Below are 17,068 nucleotides of genomic sequence, written 5' to 3'. Positions count from 1 at the left end.
CTCTCTGTCAAATAAATAAATAAAATCTTTAAAAAAAAATAATAAAGATTCTATGCTGGATAAGAGTTTTCAGTTTATGTCATAATTCATAAGTTTTTGAAGTTTAAAACCCATAGAGTAAGCAAACACGGTTGTTATCATGAATTTGAAAACAATCTGTGATTTCTGAAAATGAATCAGTTCTCCCCTGTGCTCAAAGTTATTCATGCACCAGCCAATTTGGGGGGTTGGGGGGGAAGAGCGGGGGCAGGGAGTTATAAGAGACTCAGTTCCCATCCTCAAGCAACCTGCAGACTATGGAACGGCCCACACTCAGAAAGATCTTAAAACATAATGGCATATAGGTAATGGACTGGAAGTGCAGAAGGATACAAGAGCATATAGCAGATATGGAAGGGGAGTAGGAATCAAGTAGATAAAATGTGTGTTGTGGGGAAGGAGGCAATGATTCAGGCAAAAGATATAGGTAGGAGTGTGGAGATCAAAAGAAACATAAATGCCCCCACTTGGACGTGGGTAGTGTAGTTAAAAGAGAGGAGGGAGACTGAGTCAGACTACGCAAGGCTTCATCAGCCATGGTAAAGAACTTGGATCTTATTTTAAAGATAGTGGCAAGTCACTGGAGGGCGGTTTTAAATACGGCAGTGACATGATGAGTTTCTGCTTCTGTAGAAGGCTGCGGCACAGAAAATGGGAGACAGGAGGACAAGCTTGGCAGAATATAATGGGAGCCCTATACTGTGGGTGATGGCAGCACAGACAATCTGAGACAGACCAAGGAGACAAAATTGGTGTGGTCTGGGCTCAATTAATGGAGAAAATAAATATGCTCGACTGTACCAGTGGGAGAGACAGGAACCCAGCAAATTTCTTTGAAATGTCTTTTTTTGGGACCCCTGGGTGGCTCAGTCAGTTAAGAGTCTGCCTTCGGCTCAGGTCACGATCCCCAGAGTCCTAGAATCGATCTCCATCAGGCTCCCTGCTCAGCGGGAAGCCTGCTTCTCTCTCTGCCCCTCCTCCTGCTTGTGTGTGCATAAGTGCACTTTCTTTCTCTCTCTGACAAATAAATAAATAATATCTTTTAAAAAACAAGCATCTTTTTTTTTAAGGTTAAAAATCTTCATTTTCTTTTACAGATCCACAATCCTTTACCTGTGATCCCCAAATCCAAAAAGCTCTGAAAATGGACAGGACTTCTGTATAATGGTGGCAAAACCTGGTTTGATTTAACACGAGCTTCTAATTCTTGCCCTATCCCATTCTGCAAGAATATTCTATGTACTTCATTGTAGAATAGAAATATTAGCATCTGTGACTCAGGGGTACAACTGGAAAAGACATTAGGTTTGTGAGGGAACAGATGCTGTCTGTACTGTGCTACCTTTAAAAAATCTGAATTCAGCAATGCATTGGGCCCCCAGGGTTTCTGTGAGAAACTGTAGATGGTAAGTTGGCCATATTCACTTCCCAGTTTTCACAGTGATTCACACTACTTTATGACCATACAGACCATAAATCTGTGCCTGTGTTTGGTCAGGGAGGCGGGTATGGGTCAGTCAGCTATTATTCTTGATTGTGTGATTCTCGAGTTACGAATGCATATGTAAATTCTAATGGCTGACTTTTAGACACGCATCAAGTAAGACGGGAAGCATTCGTGTTCGGGGAGTTTTCATGCCACTGAGGAGAAAAGTGCTACAGGCCTTAACCTCATGTATCTCTTCCCCTGGGGACTGATACTTGTTTCTAACAAGATGTGTGCTACAAGAAGCCAGGGGCATCAAAAGGAATCAATCCCAGGCCTCTACCTACAACCTGTCAACATTCTTTTTTTTAAACCCAGTGGCACAGTACTCTGCTAGGGGACTTGGAAACAACAAATAAATGACATGTGATCCCATACTGTTCTCAGGGAAGTTGCTCCAAAGAAGATGTTTTATAAATTTTTGTTAAAATAGTAAACTAGGGGCACCTGGGAGGCTTAGTCCTCTGCCTTCTGCTCAGGTCATGATCTCAGGGTCCTGGGATCGAGCCCCGCATTGAGCTCTCTGCTCAGCAGGGAACCTGCTTCCCCCTCTCTCTCTGCCTGCTTGTGATGTGTCAAATAAATAAATAAAATCTTTAAAAAAAAAAAAAAAAGAAACTAGAAATACAGAGAATATTAGTGTGTGGAAAAAATAAAAAGCTAATCACTTTTGAGTTGAGAGCTTGAAATCAGAGAGAAAAGTGTATCTACGGAAGCAAGAGTTTCAGTGGATAAAATTTGGAGAGACAGGAGGGGAAGAAAGAAAAAAAAGATCAAAGCATACCTTCCTGATTGTCTAGTAACAGAACTCCCCATTGGGACCACTTGAGAAATATCATTAATAACTTACCTTATTCACCAAGCAATGTGTGGAGTTGCAATGACATCCACTTTTGGACAAAACTAACCTGTAAGCAGCCTAGTTTTCCTTGCGTTGTGAAGACAGGAAAGCAAGGAGGCTGGTGGTGGTTTTACGTACTTTTGCAAGAGTAGAGAAACTGACCAGAAAGGTCTTACCTTCAACACAAGAAGGCTGAGCCCGAGTTGTACCTGCAACCTGCCCTGGGAAGCAGGAGCACTTGACTGTTTGTGATCGCTCTTCTATGCGGTTCTTGTTACAGCACCTGTGGACAGCGACCACCTCACAGGTCCCTTGCTTGATCTGGTGGTGACCTGATGGATAAAACAGACCCAGTACCGTTAGCAAAAAATGAAGCTACAAAGTATGTGAATGGTACCATGACCACATTTTCCAGCTTCCTGCCCCATGCTTAAGAATCTTGGTAACCTTTAGAGAACAGTGTGGAGATTCCTCAAGAAATTAAAAATAGAGCTTCCCTATGACCCTGCAATTGCACTCCTGGGTATTTACCCCAAAGATACAGATGTCGTGAAAAGAAGGGCCATCTGTACCCCAATGTTTATAGCAGTAATGGCCACAGTCACCAAACTATGGAAAGAACCAAGATGCCCTTCAACGGACGAATGGATAAGGAAGATGTGGTCCATATACACTATGGAGCATTATGCCTCCATCAGAAAGGATGAATACCCAACTTTTGTAGCAACATGGACAGGACTGGAAGAGATGATGCTGAGTGAAATAAGTCAAGCAGAGAGAGTCAATTATCATATGGTTTCACTTATTTGTGGAGCATAACAAATAGCATAGAGGACAAGGGGTGTTAGAGAGGAGAAGGGAGTTGGGGTAAATTGGAAGGGGACGTGAATCACGAGAGATTACGGACTCTAAAAAACAATCTGAGGGGTTTGAAGTGGCGGGGGTGGGAGGTTGGGGTACCAGGTGGTGGGTATTATAGAGGGCACGGCTTGCATGGAGCACTGGGTGTGGTGAAAAAATAATGAATACTGTTTTTCTGAAAATAAATAAATTGAAAAAAAATAAAATGAGGATTTTAATCTAAAAAAAATAAGAATCTTGGTAACTTTTTATTTTGATGTCATTTCAAATATATATTAAGGTGTTAAGAATAGCGCAAAAACTTTCTAGAAACCTGTGGTGGACAGAAATTCAGCCCCCAGGACCTTCAACCCCTGGTATCAACCCCATTATGTTACATGGCAAAAGACATTTTGTGGATATAATTTAAATCACTAGCTGGGGGACATCTGGGAGGCTCAGGTCGTGATCTGGTGGGTCTGGGACTGAGCCCCACATCGGGCTCCCTGCTCAGCAGAGAGTCTACTTCTCCCTTTCTCTCCCTACTCGTGTGCATGCATGCTCTCTCTCTCTCTCAAATAAATAAATAAAATCTTTAAAAAAATAAAAGTAATTACTGACTGGCTGATCTTAAGAAAAGGAAATTGTCCTAGATTGTCCAGGTACACTAACGTGCTCAACCTGAACTCTTAAAAGCAGAGAGGGCAGGAGGGGGAGTCAGATTGAAAACATGAGGAGGATTCAAGCACCACTGCTGGCTTAAAGATCTGGGGGTCAGAAGGCAAGGAAATGGTGACCTCAGTCCTACACCCACAAGGAACTGAGTTTGGCCAACAAGCAGATTCTTCCACAGAGCTCTCTTAAAAGAATGCAGGCCTGCTGACACCTTGAGTTTAACCCAGAGGTCAGACTCTGAGCAGAAAATCCAGCTGTACTGTACCAGACTTCTGACCTAGAGAAATAGGCCACTAAATTTGTGGTCATTTGTCACAGCAGCAGTGACTAAGATCTTTTATCCGGATTCACTATTGTTAACACGTGACCCTCTTTGTTGCGTCATTCACTCTCCTTCACACATCTTTCCGAGCCATTTGAGAGCAACTTGCAGACAGGACACCCCTGCCCCTTTACTAACAGTGCAGTGGGTATTTCCTAAAAACAAAAACATTCTCTTACATAATTACCCAAATTAGAATATTTGACACTGATACAATGTTATTTACATGATGCTATTTCATGATCTCAGTTTTGCCAGTTGTCCTAATAACGTCTTTTCTAGCCATTATTCAACCCTTGTGCAGGATCCAACTCAAGAGACCTACACTGTATTCGGTTGTCACGTCTCTTTAGCCTTCTTTAATCAGAAAGTATTTTTTGGCCTTAATCTTTCCTAACCTTGACATCTGTCAAGAATACATGGCCGTTATTTTGTAGAATGTCCCTCAGCGGGCCTAACGGCGCCAAAGTCTGGAGACTCCAGACTTTGGAGTCCAAAGACTCCAACCCCAGCCAACAGCTTAACTGCAGTCTGATAATCCTGAAGCAGGACCACCCAGCTAAAACACTCCCAGATCTTGGATGCCCATGGACTATGTCAAATTGTATATGTTGATTGTTTTCAGCTTTTACGAATTGGGCTACTTTGTTACACAGCAATAGATAAATAATAATCATCTGTCTGTAACAGGATTGGAGAGACTTATCTCTGCTCCAGTAAAAACTACGTAAACAAGGTTGTGGAGGCAATGTTTAGAATTTATTAATAAAAGACAACCTCTTCAAGCACCTTCAACTGTCACATACACTATTGACCTACGAATTGTGCCATGAATTACAAGCAATCTCATCTCCTCATTAAAAGAAGTTTCCCCAAAGATTCCCAGGGGCTAACGCTTTGCTTGGTTTCTGTTGTTCGGTGCATGTACTTCAAATCACAAAACTAGTTGAAAGGTTTGAATTATGGAATATTTGTTATCGATAAAACTAGTCCTTCCACAAAACAACCTCTATATTATTCTGAAAAACTTCTAGCCTTTTTTCCTTTGTTAACTGTGGGTGGAAGCAAAATTCAATCCCTGGCAAGAATGACTACTAAGACAAAGTGTCCTTTGTTTTGTTGTTGTTGTTGTTGTTTTTAAGATTTTATTTATTTATTTGACAGAGATCACAAGTAGGCAGAGAGGCAGGCGGGGTGGGGGAGGAGCAGGCTCCCTGTGGAGCAGAGAGCCCAATGCAGAGCTCAAACCCAGGACCCTGGGATCATGACCTGAGTTGAAGGCAGAGGCTTTAACCCACTGAGCCACCCAGGTGCCCCACCAAATTTCCTTTGTAAAACACAGAGAAGCAGAAATAGTACCCAGAGAATCAAACCACCATCCTGAGAGAATGTTTTCAATGCACTATAGGAGAAAGTATAAAGTGATTAAAATTATAAGCCTAGTTAAATATACACAGCAAGAATGCTGATTTCCCACACGTAGTTGGATACACTAGTAAAAAAATAAAAATAAATTGTAATTACAATGTCGAGAAAGTAGGGTGCACCTTTGGTGCTGAGTAAGCAGAACAGCGAGAACTGGGAAGAGTTCAAGAGAAGACCCTGTCTCTATTTCCAATAACAAGTAAGCACCTTTTTTAGGTCAAATGTTCCCTGAATGACTAACTATGTTTGGGGGGGGGGGCGGCGGAGTCATTCTCAGTCCTCCAACAGTGCCTTCCCCTCCCCGCTGGCCACTGTCACAATTTGCTCAGCTGCCACAGCAAAGGACCACTGGCTAGGTGGCTTAAACAACAGATCAAGTTCCTGGCCAATTCAGTTCCTGGTGAGGGCATTCTTTGCAGCCTGTAACAACCGGGTGCCCTGTATGTCCTCACGTGGCAGGGACAGAGTGCTCTGCTGTCCCCTCCTTTTCTTCATAAAAACACCAGCTCTTCCAGATTAGGGCCCCTTGCAGATGACCTCATTTAACCTTGAATTCCTCCTCACAGACTTCTAGTCTTATCTGGGGATTAGTACTTTACAATAAGAATTGGGTGGGGGGCAGCAAATACTCAGTCCATATACCACCCATCCTGCACGACTTAGATTTTCAAAGACCCTGAGTCGTCATGAAGGTGGCACTAAACCCGATTAAGAAAATAAAATAAATGCATTTTAGTAAGAGAATAGTTGAGAAGTGATTGGGACATTCATTAATATTATAGATGATGTAGGATTTTGCTGCTATATAACAATCCACAAATGCAAACAGATTTTTCCCCTACTCTAATATGTCTGAATAATCAGCTTGTGTGGTCTAGGATTTTCACTTACTTATTAATACTGACTATGGTACCTCATTGATTTTTAAGACATAATGTTTTTCTCATAACTTCAGCATTTCAGGTCTCACAACTGATAGCATCTGGTCATTGTAATTGGCAATGCTTTTCTTTCTTAGAAATACACAAAATAGCAGTGTATCTCACAACTGATGGCATTTTAGGTTTAATGAAATAGGGTAGGTTGCAGGCACTGTTTTAAATCTTTTACAAATACTATTCCGTGTGATCTTATAAAAATGCTATGATGTTAGGTACTACTTTTATTCCTTTTGTACATTAAAAAAAATGTACAAATATTAATTTGCCCTAAGTCACACACCTAGAAACTGAAGAAGACAGATGCAGACCCAGGCAGTAGCTACACTATCATAGAATGCAGGGGAAAGATAGCAGCCAATATCTTACTAAGGGGAGCCAAAATGACGTCTCAACCACAGCAAACCACAAGACATGGTTCAGTTTCCCACTGAAAACAACTTTCCTACAAGATGAGAGTTTTTATGGGACTCCATAAAGACACTATTTCTAGTCATTCCTCTACTATTGACACTGGACTGTGGTCTTAGTATGTGCCTCATTTCTTCGTAATCTATAGTTCTCGACGTAGGAGGTAAGTATTCAGAAACAAGTACTTAAAAGTGCTCAAGGAATGACGGCAGAAGACAGGGCTACATTGTGGGCTACTAGGCACAGAAAGCATAGATTACATACTTGACTTGAATAGTTCATCCTCTGCTAGGTTCTCCAAAAAGAAAGAAAGCACATGAAGCAGGTATATACACATAAAGAGATTTATTGTAAGAAACTGCTTCACGTGATTATGGAAGCTGAAAACTCCCAAGATTTGGAGGATGAGTCAGCAAGATGGAGACTCCGGGGAGCCAAAACTTCAGTTCCAGTCTGAGTGCAAAGGTTTGAGACCCAGGAAAGCCAATGTTGTCATACTAGTTGAAAGACAGGCAGGTTCAAGATTCAGAAAAAGATGGTGTTTCAATTTCCAAAGGCAAGAAAAGACTAATGTCCCAATCCAAAGTCAGGAAGAATTCTCTCTCTCAAGGTCAGTCTTTTTGTTGAACTAAGGCTTTCAGCTGATTGGATGAGGCCTACCCACATTAGGGAAAGCAATCTTCTTTATATAGTCGATCAATTCAAATGCTAAACTCATCCAAAACACCCTCAAGGAAACACACAAAATAATGTTTGATCAAACATCTGGGCACCACGGGGCCCACTCAAGTTGTCACATAAAATCGATCACCATAAACATCATAAAACTATGTAATGTAGTCGTAACTGGATGGGGGCACAGAATGAAAGTTTTTCAAAGAGACAAGAAATTAATGGCTTTCGTGGTAAACTTAATTCTCTGGAAAAGTACAAGAGGGAGGCTTGTTCAGTAAGACTATTACCAAAGAGTGGCCACTGCACGTAAATTCACTTAAACACCTCTCTTTTCAGCAGCAGGAAACATTTTGGTTGGTGATCCAACTTGAAAGCTAACGCTAAACACATGTGAGTATTAAGAGTGAGAGATGGTAGCTCAAACTTCTCATATGGGACTTACCTTACAGGTGTGAATTAAAACAGGTAAGACTAAGTTATCCAAAAGTAGAGCTGCTCTCAGAAGCAAAACTGGCTCAACAGAAAACAAAACACTATCCCCTTTGCGCTATCTCTTCATCTCTGTCAATTGCTGGGCCATTTCCCCTCCAGTTTGCCTGGGTAGGTGGAAGGGAGGATATTTATTTCTATTTAACCAATACTTCAATAGTGTACTATGCACAAGACACTGTTCTCCATGCTCCTGGAGACATATAAGTAGGGAAACTTAAAATTGGTACTTGATTCCTTTCCACACTTTCGACCATGCAATGCGGTTGCATATTTTCTTTTCAGAAAAGGTGACTTAAAGTATTGTCAAAACTATAACACGTTAAGATGGCGAATTCCTCACTCAACTAAAGTTAACATGGACATCATTAAAAACATTATAATTCTTAAAACAATAATTGATTACTTTGGGATTGCTAAAAGAAGATTGCTAAAGAATTGCTAAAAGAATAACTTTGAAGAGTGAATTGCTTAAATCCTTATCTTTTTTTTCTTATTAACTATGCTTTTAAGAAAAGTTGCCAACAACAAAGGAAATGCCCATTTGTCTCAGTGCAGTCAGGGCCATTCCACTGTTAAAGAGAGAAAATACAAAACCTCATTTGCAATAGCAGTTCTTCCATTGAAACTACTTGAAAGCTGATAGGGAGTCAGGAGGCATCAGATTAGGGTGACTTACTTCACGCTATTATTTTCCTTGGATCTGTTTCCTTTTGTTCAAATCCCTTTTCCCCTTCCTCCTTCTGCCCAGCTCAAGAATATATACCCTTTAAAGGAAGCCTCACACTCCAGTGATCTTCTTAGAAGGCATTTATTTTATTTGAGTATGGTTTTTCTCTATGGTATCCTCAGCCTTTCTCTCCATGAAAGCACAACAGAGGAAAGAAAGCTGAAAAGAAGAATTCATGAAATGAAAGCAGACAATAGTGGCCAGTTATTGCCTTTGGAAAACATGCCTAGTATATCCTGGTTGTAGTTCTCTTATAATTCTCAACTTTCTCCCCCTATACCTGTCTCACTCAGCTTTCAGTCAAAAAGGGATCTATCACAGTATAAAAGTAAAACTACCGTAGCCATGAGACCACCTGCTGGGCAAGGTTCCTAACTTACTCTTGGAGACAAATATCTTCTGAGCCCCTAGCATGTGCCAGGGCCTCTGCTGGGGGTGAGGGCAGAGCAGTAAAGAAGAGACATGGCCTTCGCTCTCAACAAGCAGAGACACCAAACAAAATATCTCACAAAATTCTTGAGGACACAGTCTTCTCCTTACGTTCTGGTAACAACAGAGGTAGCAATGGCCTTGGAATCAGAATTGCTGCACTAGAATGTCAGCTTGCAGAGCTGGGCAATTTCATTGAACCTCTTACTTTCATTTTCTCATATATAATAGTTTATTATCTACCTTACATGACGGTTATGAATTTTAAAGTGCTTAATGAACACTGAGGTACTCGAAAAACTACAGATGTTGAATAAATGACTTTGTTTTTTGTCGCCACATTTATTCAATAAATATTTGTTGAGTATTCACTCTATGCCAGCACATGGTAACTATGCTGAACAAGACAGGCCCCCCCAAATCCTCTTCCTCCAGGACTTTTCATCTTTTAGTGATTTAAGAAACGCAAAGCAGGAAAGATACAATTTAAAACAGGGAGGGCCAGAAACTAATATTTGAGTGAAAATTAAAGCAGTAAGAAAACAGGTCCTTCAGACATCAAGACGAAAAGAGGCCCTTATAGCTCGAGCTGTATGAGAGAAGGAGAAATTAATAGATGATGCCAGAAAGAAAATGGAGGGCAAATGGGCAGATTATAGAGGGCCTCGTGGGTCACTGTTGGGGTTTGGACTTTTACTCACAATGAGATGGGAAGCCCTGGAAATGATGAACTTAGAATCACCTGCTCTGACCTACATTTTAAGAAGATCTATTATGATCAGAACAGACCCAAGAGGAGCACGGATGGAAGTAGGGACATAACACCTGCCACAATAATCCTTGGAGAGGTGATGACAGCTTGGGCCAAGGTCACAGCAGTGGGAATGGTAAGAAAATGTTGGGTTCCGGATTTATTTAGAAGGTGGAAGTGACAGGATTTGCTGAGGGGTTAAATTTAAGATGTGAGAGGAAGAGAGGAGTCCACGCTGACCCCAAAGCTGTTGACCTGAACACGGAAAAGGTGGGGTTAAATACATGAAGAAAAAACTAGGAGCTTGGCTGTTACATTTTAGATGCCAATTGGATTTTAACCGAGGAAGGTCAAATAGGCAGTTAGACATTTAAGTCTGGAATTCGAGAGAAGTCTGGTTTTAAGGTGGACAGTTAGTCACCTTTGCAATATGAGACAGTATCTCAAGTCATGACACTGGATTAAAATCCCCAAAAGAATAATAGTAACCAGATGATGGGAAAAAAAAAGATCACTTACATGTTGAGTTTGGGAAAAGAGAAAAGGTAGCCAGTGGCCTAAATAGAACCAAAAATAAATGTGTGGGGCCAAAGAGTTGGGTTCAAGATGGTAGCACAGCAAGATCCAGAATTCACTTCCTCTCACAAACCCAATAAATTTCCAACTATGTAAGGACTAACTCCCTCTAAAAGGCACTGGAAATTTTCATGAAGAGAGCCTCCACAACAAAGGATAAAAGGGCAGCGATGAGACAGGAAGAAGCAGAGACATGGACTCACCAGGAAAAAAACATCGCAGTCTTAGTCAGTCACAACTGGCAGGAATTACAAAGGTATGGAACTTTTTCTTGAGAAGCGAGGGATTCAAGCTCCACATAAGGCATCCCAACCCTTAGATCCTGCACAGCATAGACAAGCCCCCAAAATACCAGGCTTTGAAAATTGATGAAGATAATGTTCAGAAGAGCCAGAAAACTATAGCGAGTGGAAAAACTGTGTAAAGGGGCTCATGTGCAGAATCCCTTGACCTAGAAACCATCTCAAAAACACCAATTTGAAAAGTCCTAGATAAAAGAGTCCATTTACTGATCTTAGAGAGTCTGCTGGAGAGGCAGGACACAGCAAAGACTCTTCACAGAAACTGAGACACTGGTGGGAGCCATTTTTGTGATCTCAATCTATCTTCCTAACACTGGCACTGAATGGTATCATTTTGGAATTCTCCAACTCCTAGCTATTCTCCAATTCTCCAATTGCTAGCAACAATTGGTGTGTCCACTGAAAGCTCCACCCACAAATGCAAAGAAGCAGTTGCTGATATACCCCAACAATGGGTCAGAGGAAAGACCTACCCACCCAATATAAGACCACCCAAGTACTTACAGCAAATATTAACAGACGTAAGGGGGAAAGCCGATAGTAATACGATAATAGTAAGGGACTTGAACATTCCACCTACATCAATGCATTGATTATCCAGACAATGTAAGGAAACATTAGCCTTAAATGACACATTAAACCAGATGGACTCAGTAGATGAATATACACTCCATCCAAAAACAGCAGAATACACATTCTACTCTGGTACAAATGGAGCATTCTCCATGATATATCACATGTTAGGCCACAAAACACATCTCAATAAACTCAAGAAAAGTGTCATAATATCAAGCATCTTATTCGACCACAATGGTATGAAAGCACAAATTAGTTATAAAAAGATAACTGAACAACCAGATAGGTCTTTGAACAAAAAAAAATTTAAAAAAAGAGAGAGGCAAATAAAAACAAAAATATGACACACCAAAATCTGTGGGATGCAGCAAAAGTGGTTTCTAGGAGAGAAGTTCATAGCAATGTAGACCTACCTGAAGAAATAAGAAAAATCTCAAATAATTAATTTAACTTTATACCTACAGGGCCTAGACAAAAACAAAAACAAACAAAACAAACAACAAAAAAAGCAGCAAAACCCAAAATTAGTAAAAGGAGGGAAATACTAAAAATCAAAGTTAAAATAAATGAAATCAAGACTAAAGATACAATTTAAAAGATCAGTGAAATTAAGCTGGTTTACTCACAAAATAAAATTGACAAACATGTAGCCAAACTAAACAAACAAACAAACAAAAGAAAACTCAGTTAAAAGAAAAGAAAGAGGCAAAGCTATAACTGCTACCACAGAAATAAAAAAAGTATCAAGAGACTACTATGAACAATCGCCTTCAAACTGAATGACCTAGGAGAAATGGGTAAGTTTCAAAAAACACAATCTTCTATGACTGATTTGGGAAGAAATAGGAATTCTGAATAGACCAATTACTAGTAAGGATATTGAAACACTAATCAAACCTCTCCCAACAAACAAAAGACTAGGACTAGATAAGATATCTTCACATAAATTCTACCAAACAGTCAAGGAAAAACTAATACCTACCCTTTTTAAACTCTTCCAAAAACTGAAAAGTTATTAAAGCTTCTAAAAACCTTCTGTGAGGCCAGCACCACCCTGCTACCAAACCCAACAAGGATTCCACATGTACAAAAAAAATTACAGGTCAACATTCTTGATGAGTATAGATGCAAGAAACCTCAACAAAGTACTAGAATACCTAATTTAACAATACATGAAAAGGATCACACACCACAATCAAGTGGGATTTATTCCAATAATGCAAGGATGGTTCAACATCTGCAAATCAAGCTACATATCATATTAATAAAATGAAAAGTAAAAACTATATGATCATCTCAAAAGATACAGAAAAGCCCTTGACAAAATTCAACATCCATTTACGATAAAAAGTCTCAATCAAGTGGGTATAGTGGGGACCTAGATGAACATAATAAAGGTCATATATAACGGTCCTACAGCTAGTATCATATTCAGTGAGGAAAAGATGAAAGACTTTCCTCTAAGATCTAGAAGACAAAGATGCCCACCTTTTCCACTTTTATGTAATGCAATATTATAAGTCCTAACTGAAATATTATGCAAGAAAAAGAAAGGCATCCAAATCAGAAAGGAAAAAAGGTAACTCACCATTTTCAAATGACAGACTACATTTAGAAAACACCAAAAAAGTATAGGAACTAATAAATGAATTCACTGGATTTATAGGATACAAAATCAATATTCAGAAATTTGGGCATTACTATACACTAAAACAAACTAGCAGAAAGAAAAATTAACAATACCATTTACAATATATCAAAAAGAATGTAACACCTAGGAATAAATTTGACCAAGGAGCTAAAAAACCTATACACTGGAAACTGTAAGATGGTGATGAAAGAAATTGAAAACAACACAAATAAATGGGAAAATACAGTTTGTTCATGGATTGGAAGAATATCGTTAAGTAAGATGTCTGTACTACCCTAAGAAATCAACAGATTAAATGCAATATTTAACCAAAACACCAATGGCATTTCACTGAAGCAGGACAAATAATTCTAAAATTTGTATGGAACCACTAAAGCCCCCAAATAGCCAAAGCAGTCTGGAGAAAGGACAAAACTGGAGGTATCAGGCTCCCTGATTTTAAACGACACTACAAAATTATACTGAGCAAAACAATGTAGTACAGACAATAGAAACAAACTGATCAATGGAAAAGAACTGAGAGCTTGTAAATATACAAATGTATATAGTGACAGTCTATATAAGAAGGAGCCAAGAACATCCAAGGGAGAAAGAAGAGTCTGTTCAGTAAATGGTGATGGGACCCTGGCACCTACGAAAAAATGAAATTAGACTGCTGTTTATACCATACACAAATTTACTTTAAAATCCATTACACTTGAATGGAAAACCTGAAACCATAAAATTCCTAGAAGAAAAAATGGACAATAAGTTTCTTAACATCAATCTCAGCAACACCTTTGAGACTCCAAAGGCAAGGGAAAAATAAATGAGACTATATCTAATTAACAGCTTCTGTACAGCAAAGGAAACCATCATCAGATGATAAGGCAACATAATGGAAGGCGCAAAGATATGTGCAAACTCTATACCTGATCAGGTACAATCAGACAAAATATATAAAGAACTCCTACAGCTCAACAATTTAAAAAAATAAATAAATAAGTAAAAACCTTTAAAAAATAGGCAGAGTTTTCATTTTTTCTAAAAGGACATACAAATGGCAAAGACACATGGAAAGATTCTCAGTATCACTAGGTCAATGGAAATTGAAACCAGAATGAGGCAACCCCTCATGCCTGTCAGAGTAGCTCTTATCAAGAACACAAGGAATAACAATGGTAACAAGATGGGCAAGGGTGTAGAAAAAAGACAATCTTCATACACTGTTGGTGGCACAGTCCCTATGGAAAACACTACGCAAATTCCTCAAAAAAACTCTGAATACAACGAACAAAGGATTGAGCTATTCCATTTCTGGATATTTATACAAATAATACAGAAAGTCTAGTTCAAATGATATATGCACCCTATGCTCACTGCAGCATTATTTCCAACAGCTAAGATAGGAAAACAAACTTAAGTGTCCATGAGTAAATGAATCAAAATGCATAAACACAGACACACCAACAAGTCTGGAATACTACTCAACCATAAAAAAAAATGAAATCTTGCTATTTGGACAACACAGATGGACTTTGGAGGGTATTATGCTAAAAAAAGTAAGTCGGGGCAACTGGTGGCTCAGTCAGTTGAGCATCCGACCCTTGGTGTCGGTTGAGGTCGTGACCTCACGGGTTGTGGGAATGAGCCCTACCTTGGGCTCCGTGCTCGGTGGGGCATCTGCCTCAAAGATTCTCTCCCTCTGCCCCTCCCTAGACACATGTGTGTGCTCTAAAATAAGTAAATAAATAAATCACACACACACACAAAAAGACAAAGACAAAGACCATGTGATTCTACTTACATGTGGAATCTGAGAAATAAAACAAATGAACAAACAATTTAGATTTTAAAAGTTTTCAAAGAAGAAGTTGGCAGGGTGTCAGTAATGATGGAAGTAAACTAGCACTGCAAGAAATAACCAGAAAGCACTAGAGAGGGGTAGCCCCCAGGTACTTCTGTTTAAGTAGCTGCTCTGCTATCTCTCTACTTCTCTGAGGCTTCAACCATGGCTTCACTTCTCTTTGCCTTGGTGTCGGGATCTGCAAAGTAACAAGCTTTCAGAGTCTTGATGTGAGCATAAAGGGAACAGAGAGAGTGTTGCATTGCTACTATTAATACCGCCATTCTTATTAACTATTTAAACAACTATTATACTGGAAAGATCTAGAAAGAAATATAAAAATCTGGGTACAATTCATTTAAAAAAAAAAAAAAAACTATACTTCTCAGAACAAGGAAAAAGGAAGTTGCATTCTAGAAGCAAAAAGTCAACACTTGCAAAGGTCCCTAACCCAACTGACAGTCATTGAATTTGAGATCTGAGATTGTCAGCAATTCTTGTTTTAATTTTTTCCATCTTGGCACATGAATCCCTTTATTTCCCCACAAGTATTCATCCAGTAACTCCTCAAACCCTGAGTTTTCCCAGCAGAAACCAGCGGATGCCAATTCCAGGCATTTCCAAAGACGTGAGCCATGACTCCCATCCCTATGGCATAGGACTATACAGGACGCTCCAGTTCCTATTTCTCCGGCTTTGGGTTTTACTCCTGGCGAGAGTACTTTTCAAGGTTTCAGACTCAGCAGGACCACTAGGGGACAGGAAATCAAATCAAGTGCCTTCCCACACTCAGTGGGTCAGACCAAGCACATTTCTTCTGAAAGGGGAACATAATTGCAGAGACACAGAAGAGACTGCAAAAAGCCTCTCCATTTAGAGGCAACCGATGAAGCAGAGAGCCCACATCACACTTCACTTGCGTCTCCCCTCTGAGCTCCAGTCGGCCACCCCTGCTTTCCTAGCACCAAAAAAAAGGGGGGGGGCGGGGAGAAAGCTAAGTGTAAGGTTTATAAAAAAAGAAGAAGAACAAGCAAAATTGCTGTGTTCAAAGAACATGTTTAAAAAGCTATCCGTACAAAATAAAGTTAGAGTAAAGGCAAATGAGAATTACAGATAAAAAATAAAAGTACTTGTTTAGTCCCAGAAAGTCTCTCCCAGTAGATGCATTTATGATTTTAATAACATTTCATACACAGGTGAATAGATTTCTTATTTGTTGTTCTACTAAATTCGTGTGCAGAACCACCTCGGTAGATAAAAATAAATCTATGCACACATAATGTAGAAATTGGTGATGAGCTTCTATTTGTACGTTAAAACAAAAAGTATATATGTATTTTTAACATTTTCCCTTAGAAAATTTTATTCTATTTTACTTTTCTTTTATTTTATTATGTTATGTTAGTCACCATACAGCACATCATTAGTTTTTGATGTAGTGTTCCATGATTCATTGTTTGCATCTAACACCCAGTGTTCAATGCCGTACGTGCCCTCCTAATACCCATCACGGGGCTATTCTATCCCCCGACACCCCCTCCTCTGAAACCCTGTTTGTTTCCCAGAGGCCAGAGTCCCCATGGTTCGTCTTCCCCTCTGATTTCCCCACCTTCATTTACCCCTTCCTTCTCCTAATGTCCTCCATGCTATTCTTTATGTTCCACAAGCAAGTGAAACCATATGATAATTGTCTTTCTCTGCTTGACTTATTTCACTCAGCATAATCTCCTCCAAAGATACAGATGCAGTGAAACAAAGGAACACATGCACTCAATGTTCATAGCAGCAATGTCTACAATAGCCCAACTGTGGAAGGAGCCCAGACACCCTTCAACAGACGAATGGATAAAGAGGCGGTTCACATTTACAATGGAAATTTCTATTTTACTCCTTTTTTTTTAAGATTTTATTTATTCATTTGACAGAGATCATAAGCAGGCAGAAAGGCAGGCAGAGAGAGAGAGAGGAAAGCAGTCTCCCTGCTGAGCAAAGAGCCCGATGTGGGGCTCTATCCCAGGACCCTGAGATCATGACCTGAGCCGAAGGCAGAGGCCTTAACCCACTGAGCCACCCAGGTGTCCCAGTTC

At 39.8% G+C, this 17,068-nt stretch overlaps 1 protein-coding gene across 1 annotated transcript in view; it reads right to left on the bottom strand.

The window, feature by feature from the left end:
* The window catches only part of LOC122910190 (chemokine-like protein TAFA-2), a 115,093-nt gene that overhangs the window by 17,702 nt on the left and 80,323 nt on the right, over window positions 1-17,068 (bottom strand). Inside the window, exon 3 of the mRNA XM_044254854.1 lies at window positions 2,543-2,741. Coding sequence (XP_044110789.1) covers window positions 2,543-2,741 — 199 coding nt within the window. The remainder of the gene's footprint in view (window positions 1-2,542; window positions 2,742-17,068) is intronic.

The sequence above is a fragment of the Neovison vison genome, chromosome 6 (assembly GCF_020171115.1).
Source record: "Neovison vison isolate M4711 chromosome 6, ASM_NN_V1, whole genome shotgun sequence".
NCBI lineage: Eukaryota > Metazoa > Chordata > Mammalia > Carnivora > Mustelidae > Neogale > Neogale vison.
The sequence above is the reverse complement of the archived record's forward strand: the minus strand, read 5'-3'. Positions and strand labels throughout refer to the sequence as shown.